Source organism: Podarcis raffonei, chromosome 7 (genome assembly GCF_027172205.1).
Source record: "Podarcis raffonei isolate rPodRaf1 chromosome 7, rPodRaf1.pri, whole genome shotgun sequence".
Taxonomy (NCBI): Eukaryota; Metazoa; Chordata; class Lepidosauria; order Squamata; family Lacertidae; genus Podarcis; species Podarcis raffonei.
Genome location: NC_070608.1, coordinates 61,697,404 through 61,716,182, shown reverse-complemented (window position 1 = coordinate 61,716,182; position 18,779 = coordinate 61,697,404). Strand labels below are relative to the sequence as shown.

The window sequence follows — 18,779 nt, the reverse complement described above, 5'->3', positions numbered from 1 at the left end:
TCTTCTAACTAATTATTAAAGATCACTGTTGTCATTTGCATGATCTCACCCTGGTATCTGTACTTTTGACATATTTAGTCGTTAGAATGTAATTGTTTATATATTTATAGCAAGGAGTTGTATTGACTAAGTTCTACTCTGGAGTATGCCTATTTGAAATTACCATAACCTATGCTAACCATGCCCATTAATTTCAGTGAGTCTGCTCTGGGTATTACTGAAGTTGGATACAGTCCATACAATTTACCACCATTACACTATTTGGATTAAATGGGTGAGCAGTTATGGGCATGATCTTTGTCATCTTCTCTTTGCCTGTACATAAAGCCCAACAGTGTTGCTATTTCTCCATACATCTTTTGTAATTGTTTCAGTTGTTCTATTTTATAATAAGGTTCAGCTTTGGAAATGAAGTTTTAAAAACCTCCACTTATATAGGGAATAGATTTCTTGAGATTCCTGCCTCTGTGGTGGTGAAGACCAATTCAGCAGTTCATTTGTCTTCAACACAGTTCTGTTCTGCCCTAATATTTATGCAACTGTCATCTAAAGCCAATTAGTTAGTTTTGGCCTTTGTTAATGGAATGTATAAATCTTGGAAGCCTAAATCCTCATAAACCTTGTTTTAAGATTAAATTTAGTATCTTTAATCCTGTTGGGAATTTTACAAATTATGTTTGTGAGAGGATTTTAATAGTGCTGTATTTCTGAACACACAAAAAAGCAATACACAAAGATTTGTGTGTGTGTAAACCCTATTTTCTGGATTTCCACTTTGTAAACCCAATGAAATGTAAGTGAATTGACAACCACTAGGAATTTCCTTGCTTGCTTTTTTCTGGACTTTTCTCTTGCAAATCTTTACAATATACAAGCAGATTCTACCAGTTTTAATGAAACATTTTGCTTTGCTTTAAGCACATTCTTGCATGTTTGCCAGCAAAGTGGTCCAATAAAAATTATCCTAATGTAAGCTGCTTCTTTTTATGGAACCACCACCAAAGCATCATTTCAGGGTAACTTATAGAGGCTATATATTATTCAAGTTGAGAAACCGCTTGGAGTAAGTTCTTTCTGATCAGTAGTAGATTGAGATATCTTTGTACCTTGAGCACAATCTCATTCAATACTTTGATTTTGAGATTCTTTTGGAGCAGATATTAGCCTGACCAATTTAAATCATGTAATAATAACAATTTATTATTTATACCCTGCCCATCTGACTGGGTTTCCCCAGCCACTCTGGGCGACTCCCAGCAGAATATTAAAAACATGATAAAACATTAAACATTAAAAAGTTCCCTAAACAGGGCTGCCTTTGGATGTGGGTTGGATCCAGATTAACAGCAATCCAACACCCAAAACACATTCTGCTGAGCTGTTAGGAGGGTTGGATTGCGTGAAGGTGTTTTTTCTGCTCAGCTCTGTTCTTCTGTCAGGTCTGACCTTCCTCTTTTGCCTGCTGAATGTGCAGATTAGGAAGGAGAGCAATAGGTGTTCGATATAAGCACACTGAATTTGGATCCCATTGAAATATATGGGACAAGTTAATCTTGACTAACTTGTCCCTTATATTTCAGTGAGATTCAGGTTCAACAAATTTAGTCTGGTTCTAATCGTGTATTTATAACATTGTTGCTGTTTGTAGCTGATTATATATTAAAATTCTATCAGCTGGATATTAGGGCTGAGCGATGTCTGGTTCTTAATATCATGATATATTGCCAGATAAACATTGCAATATATAGATATATCACAATGTCTGAAATAAGGATGAAACTATGTAGAGGCAAATGGGGTAATGTCCTGGCAACTGCTACTACTTAGGGGGTCTAAATCGGATACATTTTTTACTTATCTTTATCGTTACAACTGTTATTTTAAAGTACAGAGCAACAGGGGCTGCAGGAATCATGAGAAAAGCAATGACTGGCTACACTCATGATCCCTTCAACTCTACAATTCTATGATTGTTTATCCACATCACAATTTTTTTACATAGCACATGTGCACATCACAATTCACAATATATCACCATGTTGTATACAGTTGTATCTTGGTTGTCTTGGATGTTTTGGCTCCCAAACGCCGCAAACCCAGAAGTGATTGTTCCGGTTTGCAAACGTTCTTTTGGAACCCGAACATCTGACAGGGCTTCCGCAGCTTCTGATTGCAGCCAATCAGAAGCCATGATTTGGTTTCTGAACGTTTTGGAAGTCAGAAGGATTTCTGGAATGGATTCCATTCGACTTCCAAGGTACGATTATATTATGAAACTGTTACCATAATGTGGACTTCAGACTGATTTTGGACGATGTATTGATACATCGCCCAGCCCTATTAGATATGGGTATTTGACAGAAATCTACTAATTGGACACTCCTGTGGGCAGAAGGTGATTTTCAGCATTTCTTCCCCATCAGCTGCCTGGGTACCTGCTTGATGGGGGACACCTAGAACAATGTAAGAGGTGGCATGGCAGTCTGCAGTGAGAAGTAGGGGTGTTGTCACAAAACATCCTTTGGGAGCATGCGCTGAATTGTGCATTCCCATTCACAAACGGAAGAAGCCCTTCCGTTCAACTAAATACATTTTAAGTGAAGTCAAGAGGTGTAGAGGTATCTTTTTCTACTTAGACTTCTCAAAACTGTTCTATTAACAAAATCATCTCTTTATTGTTGGAATTGTATAGAATTTCACTAATGCAAAAACATGTAGAGCCACAAGACAAATGGGAAATCTACATCTGCCTACTGTCCATTTCCCATCCACAGTATTCAAGGCTCTCTGTACTTTATGCACTATTTTATATTGCCTTACATAAGAAAGGAAATCCCTTATAATTTGTATATGGTCTGTTCTGTATGTGCTATTTCATTTTCAGTCGTACCTTGGATCTTGAACGACTTGCAAGACAAATGTTTTGGGTCCCAAACGCCGCAAACTTGGAAGTGATTGTTCCGGTTTGCAAATGTTCTTTGGAACCCGAACATCCGTCGCTGGATTCAGAGACACATGATGGAGCTTGCACCAGTTTTTCCAGCCTGTTGCATTCGGCCATACTGCACAATCCATCTGTTCTTTCCTGGAGGCCTTGCTGCTAAGATTAGTGAGAACAAATTGACATTAAATTGAGAAAGTATATCAAAAATAGTTTCTAACTTTTTTTCCCCTTTGGTCTCTTAAGAGAGAAGGGTACAGAGAGACCTGTTATGGTACAGAAGGAGCTATGGAAATCAGAGAAGAAGGAAGTGCAGGCAGTCATACCTGAGGCATGTGGAAAAGGGGATAGCGGAGAGATGGTAGTGTGGAGACCTATGGAGTGTAGGAAAAATGATTAGCAGAGGAATGGACATATAGAAGGACATATGGAATGGGAAAACAAAAGATAGAAGTTCAAAGAAGAGATTGCTATGTGGTGAAGGTACAAAAAGGTGTAAAGAGGTCTATAAAGAGTAGAGAATGAAAAATAAGCAACAAAAATGGAGCTGCAGAGACACCTTCGCGTAGGGAAAAAGAAAAAGAATAGGTATCTGAGATGTGTAAAGAGAAGCAGCAACCATCCATTGGTCTACAGTAGAGGAAGAGAAGGTAACTAGGATCACCATTAGCTCTGCTGAAGGAATGAGGCCTGCTTTCCCTCTCCCCACTGAAGCCGCCTGCAAGAATGGCTGTTACCAGGTAGCAGCTGAGGGAGAGGAAGATTTAAAGTTGCTTGTGTATTTGTTTTTTAAGATGCTTCTTGATACCATGCATACAAACATATGTCTGCAGTGTATGCCTAAGCAGAGTGGAGAAGCCTAGGAAGTACTGAGTGTTACTCATATAAAACTATAACTTCTGATATGGCAAAGGTGTGCCTAAAGTTGTTCTAAGAAGGCCACACAAAAAACTGCAAAAAAATTATTCTGGTTGTGTTTAAACTTTGGTTTAAGGGTGTATGCTTGAATGGATTTAGGTTTAATCCTAATCATTTTTGTGAGCAAATCCCCTTGAATTATTGGAATTTGAGCAAACATGTTTAGGCCAAATTGTCAGAGTTGCATTCTTTTGGAAACATTTTGTTTGCTCTTTCTTCTATGCTCTCGATTTCTGAAAGTTGTGTCAGTGCTTTGTGTTAAACTCTGAATCATTTCAAAGACGTTGCATTGATTCTGAAAAACTTGGAATATGCCACAGTGAATTCGCATTTTAAAGGTAGTATGTCATAAGGGCTACATTGTCACAGCATAATTTGTTCAGGCCCCTGTGCACTCTGCTTCATTTGATTTCAAAAGAAGTTTGAATGGTGATAGTCATGTGTTAGATACCCCAATCAGTAGTAGGGGATATATTGGATGGCTACTGCTTATAGAAAGGGTGGGGAACCTCTCCCTATGTCAAAGGCTGCACCCACTCATGGGAAATATATATGTGGTGCACACCAGGCATTGACATAGCCAGAACTGGTGGTGAGCAGGGCTGATACCAAAAAGGGCCAGGGCCAGAATTAACAGTAGGCCACCCATCTTCTTTCTACCACCCCTCTCTCTGGCACTGTCTGTCTCTCTCACACACCTCTTCCCCCATCCCCATTACTTCCCCGCTGAAAAGTCCTTTGTCCTGCAACGAAACATAAGATAGAGAAAAGTCCCAGTCATGTAAATAGTACCTTTTTTGTTAGCTTGATTGCTGGAAGGAGGGACGGCTGTGGGCCAGAGGTGCCAAAAGTCATATGAACATTCATGAAGAACTGTAATAGTTCCTACATTTTGCAGCTCCCTTCCATTTCATATCAGACAGGTGCCTTTTCTATTGCCTTTTTGGCATCTTTCAACAAACCTCCTAAAATCTGTATCCAGATTGGTATCTGTTTTGGATTGGAACTGATCTTTTGTGTTTGCTGTCATTTTACACTCTTTCATATTTCTAATACTTTAAAAAAAACACCTGTGTAGTTGTTTTAAGTTTTTATATATGTACTGTTTTATATATTTTGTTGTAAATTGCTTCAGGATGCCTCAAAGGAAGTGAGTCATAAATGAAATAATAGAAATAGGACTATAGTTTATTTACTAGAAAATCAATACTACCCTATTTAACAACACTTAAGAGCATTCTTAAATATAATCATTTTAGTAACGCACAAATAATTGAGAGTTTGAAAATAATAGTTTTGATTCAAAATAAAAGTATTTTGTACAGGGCTAGTATGATGCTCCGTTTAAAATGCTTTTTACGTTACGCTTTCATGGTGGGAGAATCCTCCTGCAGGTCACTTTGGTGTCAAAATATTATGTGGTGAGATGACAATATGCGTTAGTACTGCTGAAGCTGTCAGTGATCTAGATAAAACTTACCCCCAAGAAGGATTCAGACTTTGAATCCCAGGGTTGTAGCCATTGGTAGTTCTGTTTGGAGTAGATCCATTGAAATTAATGGTCCTGATAACTTAATTATATTAATTTCAGTGCATCTACTCTGAGTCTAGAGGAGTTTGATACAACACCTAAACATGGCAGTTACCATGAAAATGTAATCTTACCGATATTATCAAAAATGTGTACTAAATTATAATGTGTGCCACACTCAAGCATTATTTATCTATCTATGCTTTGCTTCGCATGATGCATCCCAGACTAAATAACAATAAAAATATCAACAATAAAAACATGTAACAACAACTTCAGATCCAATTTGGATGTGGAACGTTTTAATAATGTTCTATTATACTTAGTAATAAGCTATTTTCTGAAACAGATAACCTTGCATTCTGTATATTTGAGTATTTATCTTTTGGAAGTATCTGCGGTGTGTTAGTTTGCCTGAAGAAAAACAAGAATGGAAGTTTTTGTTTGGATCTTGCAAATATTTCTGCACCAAAATAGCATGCTCTCATATCAGTTTTTCTACAGTGGTTGCTGTACAGTGGTAGGCCTGTAAATTGTAGGTGTATGAGGAGTCTACTAATAACTCTTAGTGACCATAACAAATTACACATCCCAGGATCCTTGGGAGAAACCATGATTCTTAAAGTGCTTTAAATGTATGATATGGATCTGATCATTGATGAAAGAATAGTTGGCCCCCATTGTACAATGTTACCCTAAAAATGAGCACCCTCCTCCTGTTTTGGGCAATGATTATTACTGGTAGCTATCTTTAACCCTAGTTTCTGTTAACTGAGTCCCCCTTATTCTGTACTCATCACAGATAGTATATAGGCATTTCTGTTATCATTTTTTAAAAATAAAACTCACAATTGATAACCCCTGAGTTATATACTGATGCATGGGGAGTGATCCTGCTTAGCACTGGGCTCTCCTTTGCACTCAAGCCCAGCACAAAGCAATACCACCACTCTCCCTTCACATTGCCTGATGCGAAGGGAGAGTGATCCTGGTTTAGCGTTAAGTCCTCACTTTGTGCAGTGCTTCATAGGCTCCCAGCAACCAGTTGGTTGTCTGGTTCTTTGGGAGCTACACAAAGCAGAGATTGAACAAGTGCTACCCTTTCAGTCAAGTCCCAACCACAGTACCCTCAAGGGCCAAATGAGGAAGCCTGGTAGGGCAAGATTGGCATGTGAGCCAGGCATTCCCCACCTCTGCTATATGCAACAAAGGGAGGTTGTTCTCACAAAGTACCATCTCAATAGGATAACAATTATTAGAAGAGCTAATAGTTACATGTCAGTTATTGATCCAATGGACTACATTTTTTAAAAGTCTGTCCCCTAAGAATGTGTCTAAAGATATAGTGGATCTGAACTAAAGCATTCTCAATTTGACTGTCTGATGGTTTTTAAAGCCATGCTTGCCTTGAAGAGGAGTCACTATTCTTTACTACTCAGTAATGAGATGCCTTGAGGCTTAGAATACTACTGCTTGCTTTCCTCTCTGTGATCATGACCTTGAATACATTTTAGTTGTCCCTTTCTGAAGTTTAAATGAATTTATTACTCACAAACACATTAACAGCAGGTTGTTCTGAAATGAATATTGTAATCCATGACTAGCCTGGAAGTGTAGTAAAAGCTGCCTCATATAGGAGGTAAAAACAGAGGTGGTAATTTAAAAAGTGTCTGTAATAGGTTAGCCCTGATAAAAAGAATAGCTTTATTTTAATTTTTTAAGCTTTTAAAATTTGTAACACTCTGACTAAATGTAGTTTAGATGGTCAAAAATCGTTATTGTTGCACATAATTTTATAATTTATCTGTAATTTGTGTCGTCAATCTCAAATTTGTCTTTAAACATAGGTATTCTAATGTTCTGTTTTCCACATTTTGTTAACCAATTGGCGACTAAACTTTGCACTCTCAACATAAAGGGTTAAGTAACTGAAGAAGCTGTATTCCATTTAGGCCTAATGTATTTAAATATGGAAAATAGAATCAGGATTTACCATAAAGCTAGCCCAGTCAGAAGGCCACAAACTGCAGTACTTGATTGAGGTTCAGACTCATAACAGTAAAAAAAAAAAAAAAAGTATTATAAAGAATACACTGTTCTCCAGTGATACTGATCAGGCTTAATGCCTCTGACAAAGCCAAGTGGTAGAAATGTGGAGAACCTGAACAACTGTGACCTACATTGGAATTGCAAAGTTGCCAATAAACTATGGGCAGAAGTCAGACAGTGAATCAACTCACAGACTTATTTGTGAGTTACCTTTTGGTCTTTTAAAGATTGGGCAAATTATAAATTACAAATTTTAATAGATTCCTGTTCAGCCTGAAGGCTCCCAGAAGGGCTTACATGATTTAAAAACAAACAAACCCCAATATACCACAACTACTAAAAGTTAGTAGAACAGAAACATCATAAAGATTGAGTCACACTGACGCACAAGTCTTAATTCTGTCAGTTGGATTGTGGACATGTGCTCTACAGGGAGCTGTTTTTAAAAACTCTTCCGAAACTTCTGCTTTTCCAGAATACAGCAACTAAAAGTTTGACCAGAGCCAGTTTTTGGAGGAATGCATGTGATAGCCGCCTTGCCTTTTGCAACAATTCACTGACTTCAGGCCCATTTCAAAGTGTTGACTAGCTTTTTAAGTCCTGTACAGTTAATACTTAAAGAACTGTATCCTCTCATATGAGCCTGCCCACTCATTGTTTGAAGTTACAAGTGTTAGCATCCACACTTTACTATTACATCTGTGATATTTTATATGTAACGATTCAGATATGCCATAACACATGTGTTCTGAAAATTTGAAGTTCTTACTCCTAGATGGTACCAACGTCTGTTATGGAGCCTATCAATTTGTGGGGGTGTCAGTTTCTGTGGAACAATATACTTCGGGTTTCAAGACTGTTGTGTTATATAATTATTCCTTCACTGAAGGTAGAACAGAAATTGTTTGAAATTACCTTGTTTCCTTTGGCTCAGTGGTTTTTAATCCTTGGATTATTGCTGAATGTATGCTACTCTTAATATCCCGACTATTTACATTGAATTAGATTGGATTGCGGGGGGGGGGGAGAGTATGCCTTTTAAGTAAAATTTCAGTGCTTCAAAAGTGTATGTTAAAGGTAATTGTGTTCATTTCAGGAAACAAACTAAAAGTCAAATGTGTGGATTATTTTCTCAAAGTGAAAGAGACGACTCCTTCATAGGTTGAACAATCTTGCAGTTCTGAATAATTTTGGGGGGCAAAATCTTGCTTTTGTTTTCCCTGTATGTCTTGACATCACTTAGGAGCTGGGTTCTCTTGTTCACTTCAAAAGGATTCATTAGCAAGGCTCTACAACAGGGGTCAGCAACCTTTTTCAGCCGTGGGCCAGTCCACCGTCCCTCAGACCATGTTGTGGGCTGGACTATTTTTTTGGGGGGGGGAAATGAACGAATTCCTGTGCCCCACAAAGAACCCAGAAATGCATTTGAAATAAAAACACACATGCTATTCATGTAAAAACACCAGGCAGGTCTCACAAATAACTCAGAGATGCATTTCAAATACAAGAACACATTCTACTCATGTAAAAACACGCTGATTCTCAGACCGTCCGCGGGCCAGATTGAGAAGGTGATTGGGCCGTATCCGGCCCACGGGCCTTAGGTTGCCTACCCCTGCTCTACAAATTGAGCCTGGCCTTGGGACCAAATGTAAACATGTAGTTTCCAGGGCCTTGCTCCTCCCCTAAAGTGTAGAAATATAATTTCTGACCTCATGGCATGCCTTTGAGACTGAATTTTTATTTTGGCACTGTGTTACTGATGCACTCAAAGCACCTTGGTGGCAGGGCACCAAAATGAACAAATCAGAAAGGGGTTGTCCCTTTCATTGCACTGTCTTTTGAACACTCTGGGAAAGATGCCTGTTGCCTGTTTCACCACCAAGCTTGGGTGGAAGATGGGGATTGGTCATGTGCATCATAGAGTAGCAGAACTGAGGTGACGGCTGCACATTAGGGATGTTTCTGTGCTAGATGACTACACTGAGGAATCATGGGTTAAAGCGTAAATTGTAGAATGCAAGCACCTGTTTGGAACATGAATATAATTGGAACAGAAGTTATAACAGATTTGCTATTTCAGGCAGCTTCATAGCATTGTAAACAACTACCAACAGCCTGTTGGTAGGTTCTAGTAATAACTTTGTCAACTGGGCCTTTGTTATTCTAGATATAATTTAAAAACATTATTTCTTTCTTAAAAACAGGGAATTGTAAATATCGTTAAGGAATCTGTGAAGAGTATTGTTCCAGCTTGGCTTCAGAGATATTTCAGGCAAAGCGAAGAGGAATCCCCAAGTGAACAAAGGAGCTTAGAGGAGAATGTAAACTATCATCCTGCCTTTGAAGATGATGATGCTGACAATACCCTTGAGATTGATGGACGAATTACTCCCGAGCCAACAAGAATTACTTTAGATGGTAGGCTAAATATCTTCTCCAACCTCACAGCTAGTGTCTAACAATTTGTTCTAGAGATCTATTTACAAATATCAAAACATTTTAATGGTTTTCTTAACTGCAAACTGAGGGATGCTATTTTATATACGTCAAATATTCTGTTAAAAGAGAGTAATTATGGACCCCTTGATATTCTGGTGCAAGGGTAGGGAACCTCAACCTACTGGCCAACCTTAGCTTGCCAGGGGTTCAAATTTTCTTCCAAAAGGCCATTTTTAAAACCACACCCATCTCCTAATCTGATGGGCAGATGACGTCAGCAGATGAGCAGGAGACGGGCTTTAGTTTTGCAAGTTCCTGTTCCCTGTGAGGAACAACGCATGCATGGTCGATCTTTGCAGAAAGCAGGATATAATTCCGTCCCCATCAGCTGATGAGCAGGTATTTCAGTCCTGCCAGGTTAAATCCAACTCTGTAATTACTCATCCTCCACAGCCCATCTTTGACAGGTGGTTGAGACCTGATGTCAATATAAGATCAGAAATAATGGCATTCCCAAGGGTATAAGGAAAGTTTTCTTGTACGCAACCGCGGCCGCGAGGGTGCTTATTGCAACATATTGGAAAAAGGACAAACTCCCTACAAGAGCTGAATGGTTACTCAAATTGACAGAATATGCAGAATTACCATCTCTTTCGGAAAGAATCAGAGACAAGCCCAGACAGGAGTTCATTGTAGAATGGGATAATTTCAATAATTATTTGAAAAGCAGCTGTAACTTAAGCATGGTTACATCCTTTGAATTATTTCTGTAAGTAGTACATATGAAGGAAAACAATATCGAAATAGAAAAGAGAATTTTCACAAAACAATAATGATAAACTAAAGCAAGATGCTTAATATAAAGGAAAATACGGAGAGGATGGGAAGTCATAGGTTCGCGTAGAAAATACATGGTTGAAATTGTATGTATCTTTTGTGAACATTGTTATCTTTATTGGACTGATCGAAATAAAGATGACTACGTGTTGTATATATATGGAAAACGAATAATAAAGCATTTTAAAAAGTTTTTTTAAAAGATCATAAATAATGGGAGAAATAAAAGTCTTCTTCACCCTCCCCTGCCAAAAATCTTGCCCACCCTGCTCTGGTGTGTGTTACTTCAGCGTTATTGTGAAATGTTGGACACAATGTTTCAGCCGACACCATTTTACCTACTAGCATTACCATGCACTGTTTTTCGAGACCAACATTCTAAGCATTGCACTAGTACTCAATTATAATTCTGGGGTTTTAAAACATTTTTTAGTATACCTAGTATGGGAAGAGATGAACAAACACGATCCCTGTCTTGTGTGTTAAATTCAGTGCAATATATATGATCCTGCTGTGTGATAAGGAGATGTGTATCTCTGATTGCTTTACCACTCCCCCCTCCCCCCAAAAAGTTGATGTAGATGTTCAGTAACTTCTGCATAGTAGGGTCTTGGCATCCAAACCTGAGCTGAGAGATTTTTAAGTGCTATTCTTTCATGTTCTCATCCATTCTCCTAGTCTGAAATGTTGCTGTGGAATAAAAATTTAATCGCCAACAATTAAGTGATAAGCTTACCATTGATCACTACTAATATATATTTTTTTCCAAATGGAACCAAAGCTTTGAACTGGTAACTCTTTGCATTGGATGGGTAACCTCTCTTTTATATTATTATAATTTTATTTATTTATTTCAATTTATATACCACCCTTTATCAAAAGATTCCAGGGTGTTTAAAAACACATTGCAGAACATCAATAATAAGAACCTCATTAAAAACATTGACAGACAGCCTAATATCCTACCATTAGGATTATTGGAAAGAGAAAATGTTAGTCATGCAGTTCCCTTTCCCAGAGATAGGTGAGTAATGCAGTTTATATTCTAGAGAGCTGATACAATTGAACTTGTAGCAAAATATTTTTATAATTATTTACACATGGATAGACAAACAATTGTTTTGTGGCTTTCAAATTACTCAGGGTGGTATTCCTTGCATTTTAGATTTAACTTGTCATGTTAAAATATTCTATTGTTATTATTAGGAATCTATTTAAGCACTAGAGTATAGATTGGCATACCCAGGATCATCTTTTGTTTTGTTTTTAACATCGCAACTAATGTTTCACTGTCAGTGCTATCATTTATATTGTGTTGTAGTAATGTAGTACTTGGAAGAAATGTAGTAGCTATTCTCAGATGGATAGATGAAACCATACATGTATGTGGCACAGGTTAAATTTAGCTTATCGTCTATTTTTTACACTTGAAGCTTAGCAATAGAACTAGTGTTGACAGTAAATAGCTTTTGACTGTTCCATATGCATACCTGCAACTTAAGATAATTCTGATTGTGCTGCTTTGTTCCTCTTTAGAGCCCTCGACAAGTAGATCTGGTTTAAGCTTCACAGATATTTTAACAAGACCCTCTCTCCACCGGAGTCATCTTAATTTCAACATCTTGGATTCCCCACCTCCACTTTGTCAACCCTCCACATCATCTGCATTTCCAATTAGTAATTCTGGACTTTCACTTGGGAAAGAAATGAAAGATTCTACCTCTCAGCATGATGATGACAACATCTCAACTACAAGTGGCTTTTCTTCAAGGGCGTCTGATAAAGGTAACAAAGTTCACCAGAATTATTAGGATCTTTTTGTATGATTATTCCATAACGTGACTAGGTTTTGTTATACTGACATCACTTTAGAAGAGATGGTGCACAAATAGCAGATATTAGCTGTGCATTTTAAGACTCTGATGTTATTAATGCAATGTTATTTTGGGGGACTGGGGAGAGGCAGCAGAGTATGAGGAAAGGAGTTATCCCATGGTCCTTCGATGCAGAGAGCCAAATAGGTGTGTTAATGTATCTCTGCTATTTTTCACTCAAAGGACCCCCAAAGCAGCTTGCAAAGAACATGAAACACAATTAAGAATAGGAACAGATGAGAGCAGCAACTAATAAAACATAGCAGTATATTTTTAAAAGAACACAGTAACGACAGGAGTCAGCCATCACAAAAAGAAATTAGGCACTTTTAAAAGCCCATTGGGACGGTGTCCACCATTAAGAGCCAGTGTTGTTGTTGTTTTTGCCAAGGGGTGTGTGTGGAAAACCTACTAGATCAGAACTGTTAAGACCTATGTATCATGAATTCCCACTTGTTAAATTATATGTTTTCCTTTTGGGAAAGGAAGAGGGGAGAAAACCCTTCCTCCTTTCACTCCATTCCTCACTTCTTTCCCTCCATCCCTCCCTTCTTTCCATGAGCTAGATAAAGAAAACTAGTGTATTTTCTTTCAAATAATTTCTGGACTGCATTCAAGTGATGCTGCAAAATGGGAAATGTAGGGGGACAAAATTTTAATATTGTGGTTATCGTAGTATTAATGATCACTATTTTATAATATAAAAAAGGCATTGATGCACTTGTGTACACATGTTGTCTTTTTAGATATAACGGTTTCAAAAGTTGCTTCAGTACCACCTCTTTGGTCCTCTGAGAGTGAAAGACTTGTCTCCCTTTCTCAGCATTCAGCCACCAGCTCTAAAAAGCCTGGCTTTAATCTGTCTGCTTTTGGAGCACTTTCCCCTGTAAGTACTGCACAATGTTTGCTTTAACTATGTTACTTCTGTATCCATTTTGCTAATTAGATATCAATATGTGTTTGCAGTCACTTGGTAATGCATCAGCTTTTAAGACAAGCCAGCTTGGGAATTCTCCATTTTATCCTGGAAAAACCATGTATGGTGGTGCAGCTGCAGCAGCAAGGCAGTCTAAAGCACGGATTACTCCTTATCAGGTAACAGAAATGCTGGTGATCTATGGAGGATGTGAAAGAAGCTACTTATATTAATAATTCTGATAGAGCTTTTCACTTTGTACTTTCCATAGTATATGCATACAAGTATTTCATTGTTTTGGTAACAATAACTTTAGTGATGCAGCTCTGGAATACAAACGAATCTCAGCCTGTTCTGGTTCATACGTAACGTTAAATTATGGCTACTTAAAAAACAGAAATGAGTGCTGTCTCCTTGTGGCCGTGCTGGGGGAGGGGAGTGGGGAACTGTCAAGCCAGAAAATCTGTGTTGTCACCACCCACCTTTCCACTGGCAGAAATTCACTCTTTAGAGGGTCCACCTGGTGGGCAGGGCAATCTCCTCGCCAGTTCAACTTACCACCAGCCTCACTGCAGGTCACTCTTGCGGGCAGCTCTGGGTACTGTAAAAGAGAAAAGGCGGGAATGCCATTTTGAAGGGGATCATGGCTTAAAATAACTCTAAACAAGTCATTGTTAAACTGTGGTCTTCGAAGCTGCCTTTTGTACCTAAGCCACTTGTTTTCATCATATGTGAAATGATTTTGTGCAACGAAACATAAACTCTAGCAACGACCTTCCTTGTAGCCAAGCAGGAGGAGAAGAGGGAAGGATGGAGTTTGTGAGCCTGAAACTTTGCTCATTCTAGCTCATGCACATAATCTTATACTGGGTAAGGGGCAGGCTTCCTCAACCTCGGCCCTCCGGATGTTTTTGGCCTACAACTCCCATGATCCCTAGCTAGCAGGACCCAGTGGTCAAGGATGATGGGAATTGTAGTCTCAAAACATCTGGAGGGCCGAGGTTGAGGAAGCCTGGTTTAGTGTTACATGTGAACCAGAGCAGTGGTAAAATGTGGCTTAGCATGACTTGCAAATGTCCAAACAGGTTAGTTGCTGAATTTGGATGTGACAATAAAGCATTGCAAGAACGTGTCATGATGAAACTTGAGTTTGCAGTGTGTGAGGGCATAACAACTATAATTTAAGTTGTAAACTTTTTGTGGGCAAGAACCTGTCATCTGTTCCCTCTGAAACACCTGAAGTCCATGTTCACTGATAATGTATATATGATGGATATTAATATGTATGAGGCCTACAGAAAATACTCTCATTAGGCTACCTGGGCCACGTTGAGTATATTTGAGTCCTTTCTCTCCAAATCCCTTCTAGACCTTTGGAGATCAATATGATAACTGACTGTAATAGTGTGTAGACCCAAAGCTTCAAATCACACAATGTAACATCCATAATCTTGTTTTTTAAGACACCAGTAAGAAGGCAGATGAAAGCCAAGCAAGTGAATGCACAATCTTACGGAGTGACAAGTTCTACTGCACGGCGCATCCTGCAGTCTCTGGAGAAGATGTCAAGCCCAATAGCGGTAAATTTCTCTCTTTGAAAAGTTATTTATTCAGTACATAACATGAAGCTTTCTAATCCTGTATTGCATTAGGCAAACTCTTGCTTTGAATACATATAGTTTAACTTACTTCAGTGTTGTTGTTTTTCCAACAGGATGCTAAAAGAATCCCATCTTCTTCATTTTCATCTGTAAGTTAGTCTTCAAACTTTTTTAATGCACAGAGTTGTTGTTGTTTTAATCACGCTTGTTAATTTGGGTGTTTTGTTCTCCAGCCTGCGGAAAGAAGTATGCAGAATATCACTGACTTCCATTCACCAAGGAAAAGGGTAAGTTAACTTCCATGTCTTAGTTGCTTCTAAGTGGTGTAGAACTGTTTTATATTTTATGTTTGATATGCAGCAGACATGAAATTGCCTATGGATTTTACTATAGATAGCTGCTGGTATTTGCCTACTTGTGTTTTAAAAAAATCCATTTACTTGGTTTTGAAATTTGGAACCTAGAGCAAATGTTACTGGAATGCTAAATTAAGCTTTTATAAAACCAGTGTTGTAGTCAATGAATAAATTCATAACTTGCACTACATCTGTATCTTCTGTCTTTAATATACCTATCAGATCTGTTTGTGTCATCCAGACTAAAATGTGCAACAAGGAGAAAACAAGAGGCTTAGGTTTACATGCTAGAGGTGCCCTATGTAAGGTTAAAGTTAGCGGAATAAGGCAAAACTTTCACATGGTTTGCTAGATCTTCTGTCCTCAATGAGAGTTGTTGAAGATATCATTGTGGGGGAAATACCATTTTGGAGGCCCTACTCTAAGTGTAACAGACTTTAGGAAATGGTATCTCTTTGTGAATAGTGGGTAGAACCTAATGAATTCAGTTTTTTAAAAAATCATTTATTTGCAGGATTGGCCAGGTATAAGCAAGCACTCTTTCAGTTTAAATTTGCAGGTTGTTGACTCACACTTGTGCAGAAACATGGAACACTAGCTAACAGGCAACAGAAACTAGAGATGTCAGAAAGAAAACTCTGTACCCAGCTGTCATTAAGTGAAAAAAAGAGGAATTGTCTATTCATACTGTAGTAAATGGTTGGCAGCAGTAATTCTTGGCCAAGAAAGGTTTGCTGGTGATTTGCCACCGAAGTGAGTGGGCTGTCAACAGTCCACTTAATTTCTTGAGTAAAACAGTTACAGATGTCTGTACAGTTGGTATTCTAAAGACCTGGGTCTTCAATCTGGAACTTATCTGCATTAATCAGATAATTATAACTTATTTTTAATGCCTTGAATTGTTCAAACAGTGATACAGAGTTTTTATGGTGAACATCATTTGGAAGTTGCACGTTACTTTCAGGGCCTACTTCTATCAAAATAGCCTTTAAAATTCATAATTTTTGTCACTATTTCTGAACAAATAGTATTTAGATGCAAACCAGTTTTATTGTAGAGGGCAGGGGGAGAGATCATTACTACTTGTAAAGATAAGCAAAAAATTTGGACTCGTTTTGCTATTTTCTGAATACAACACTACAATGTTGGATTAATACTAGATAGTAGTCATTTGTCTAGTTCAGTGGTTCTCAAACTTTTTTTCACTGGGCCACACTTTCAGAATAAAAATTTTCTCAAGCCATACTGATGTTTATATGTGTGTGTGTGTGTGTGTGTATGAAATACACAACAAAGATTGTCTTCAGTATCACTTTATGCTCTTGCTCTCATCGTGAAAAGAAATCTATCCATATTATGCAAAGTAGAAAAATACATTTTGATACTATCCTATACTACACTGAAATGTTTTAAGTGTTTCTTTGATTGTCCTTGAATCTTCCCTCCACACTTGCCATCCTCTTCTGCCCCACCAGTATGGTGTGCCACACCCTTTAAGAACCACAGGCTTAGTTTATAAATATAATGGTGATGGGATGTGCTAGAAAAATCACAAAAGGGTCCTGGATTTTCCTTCCCTCTGAGGGTTGGGGGGACCTTGCAAAACAGTGTTGGAAAGGCTGCTGACATTAGCAGAAGGGAAAGTGGCACTGGAGGGAATTTCCCCCTTCCATTAGTAGAACAGCTGGTCCAAGGCACTTCAGTCTATGAAAAGGGACCTTTGCATCCAGCCTGGTGTCTGCATACAACTCCCTTTCACACCTGCACACTCCCATTAGGCCCTATTTCATGTGGAAAGTCCATAGAATTGCAAAAGTTGACCATGATGATGTTAGTTTGTCAGCACCTGATATCAGATTCTCCTATAGACCTAACCTAATTGGTGCACATGACCCACTCCTTGTACTAATCAAAATGTGCAGAAGAGATATTAGTAGAATGCCAGGATTTTAAAAACCTTCTTAAAATGTTGTCTAAAACCAGTACATCTGAAAGCAGAGTGTTGGACTTGTGATGACATCCATCTCCTGTAGAAAAGGAACTTACTTACCTTTGAAAAGATAGTTCCGCCCACTCACTCCCAACAGACAGGGCTATGCAAATCAGATGTTTAACTGCCATCCTGTGTAGAAGAGAGCTTTCTCCAGTCAGACACAGCAAGCAGGGAATAACTCCAGAGATGCTTGAACGCTCCTGGATAATATAATGGTACCTCGGGTTACATACGCTTCAGGTTACAGACTCCGTTAACCCAGAAATAGTACCTCGGGTTAAGAACTTTGTTTCAGGATGAGATCAGAAATTGTGCAGCGGCAGCGGGAGGCCCCATTAGCTAAAGTGGTGCTTCAGGTTAAGAACGGACCTCCAGAACGGATTAAGTATGTAACCGGAGGTAATACTGTAAAGGGACAGCAGCCATTGACAACAAAGACGCAAGATCAAACATGGGTATCCTCTTGCCCAATTAGGACTGACTGAGACCCGTACAGCAGGGTTTTTCAAAAGTAGGTCCCGAGCTGTTGTTGGAAAACAGCTCCCTTCATCCCCAGTGGGGACCCAAGTTTGAGAAACCCTGCCTTACAGCCTGAGACTACCCCCACAACTCCCTCTAGCAGTAAGAAACACTTCTCCAGGGTGGGGAGGAAACCCTTCGTGCAGATTAGGAACTTAACACAGGAAGTGCAGTATTCTCTTTCCCTACAGTAAAAATACATTCACTGTATTAAAAGCTGTATCCGTTCCACGTTGGGAGACCTGAGACACCATCTGCTCCCAGGCATAGAAGTAGACACTTTGTAAAACAGGAATTCAGGTATTGATCCATTTCACCAGTATGGCTTTGAAGACTTCCTTTCCCACAGTTTTAGGGCGAAAGGGATACACAAAGGCAGGGCTTTACTTAGTAAAAATAAAACAAAAATAGAGGAGCTAGTACTCGTATATTGATAACAGTGCCATGAGTGTCAGCACAACATTTTGCTGACATTACAGCAAAAAAGAAAAGAAGGTGCCGACACTTTACTAGTGAGTACTGTCACAAAAAAGCCATGCATGTAGCTTATCTCTGCAAAAGAAAATTCTGGAACTCTCTAAATTTCCTTGCCAGACATCTCACTTCAGGTCTGACAGTTAACCTCTTGATGGCAAGGTTTGCGGAAATTTCCTAGCAGCTCCCCAACTAAATGGGAACATTTCATGAGTCTTAGGTAACCATAATTTGTTTTTAAATAAAATTGGTAATAAGGGATGCATTTGTATTTGTTCAAGACCATTGAAACATGTGCATAACCACCTTTCATGTACAGACATGGGGG

The 18,779-nt window shown here is 38.6% G+C and overlaps 1 protein-coding gene and 1 long non-coding RNA gene across 12 annotated transcripts in view; one reads left to right on the top strand and one right to left on the bottom strand.

Moving 5' to 3' along the window:
• Positions 1-18,779, top strand: part of NUP153 (nucleoporin 153) — a 41,269-nt gene that overhangs the window by 1,863 nt on the left and 20,627 nt on the right. For 7 of the 10 annotated variants that reach the window (XM_053396857.1, XM_053396864.1, XM_053396859.1 and 4 more), the window contains exons 2-8: positions 9,647-9,860; positions 12,255-12,503; positions 13,339-13,478; positions 13,559-13,687; positions 14,972-15,088; positions 15,223-15,258; positions 15,343-15,396. In XM_053396857.1, the coding sequence (XP_053252832.1) occupies positions 9,647-9,860; positions 12,255-12,503; positions 13,339-13,478; positions 13,559-13,687; positions 14,972-15,088; positions 15,223-15,258; positions 15,343-15,396 (939 nt within the window). Of the gene's footprint in view, positions 1-8,199; positions 8,329-9,646; positions 9,861-12,254; positions 12,504-13,338; positions 13,479-13,538; positions 13,688-14,971; positions 15,089-15,222; positions 15,259-15,342; positions 15,397-18,779 lie in introns of those variants that run through there. The other 3 variants (XM_053396858.1, XM_053396860.1, XM_053396861.1) reach the window with 3 other exon arrangements.
• On the bottom strand, positions 10,467-17,523 carry LOC128417762 (uncharacterized). Of its 2 annotated transcripts, none has more exons than XR_008331543.1 (3): positions 17,423-17,523; positions 15,198-15,343; positions 10,467-11,408 (listed from the first exon to the last, which is right to left on the bottom strand). It is a non-coding gene; the product is annotated as an uncharacterized LOC128417762 (long non-coding RNA). The 2 variants fall into 2 exon arrangements; XR_008331544.1 differs by lacking the exon at positions 10,467-11,408 and adding an exon at positions 13,617-13,707.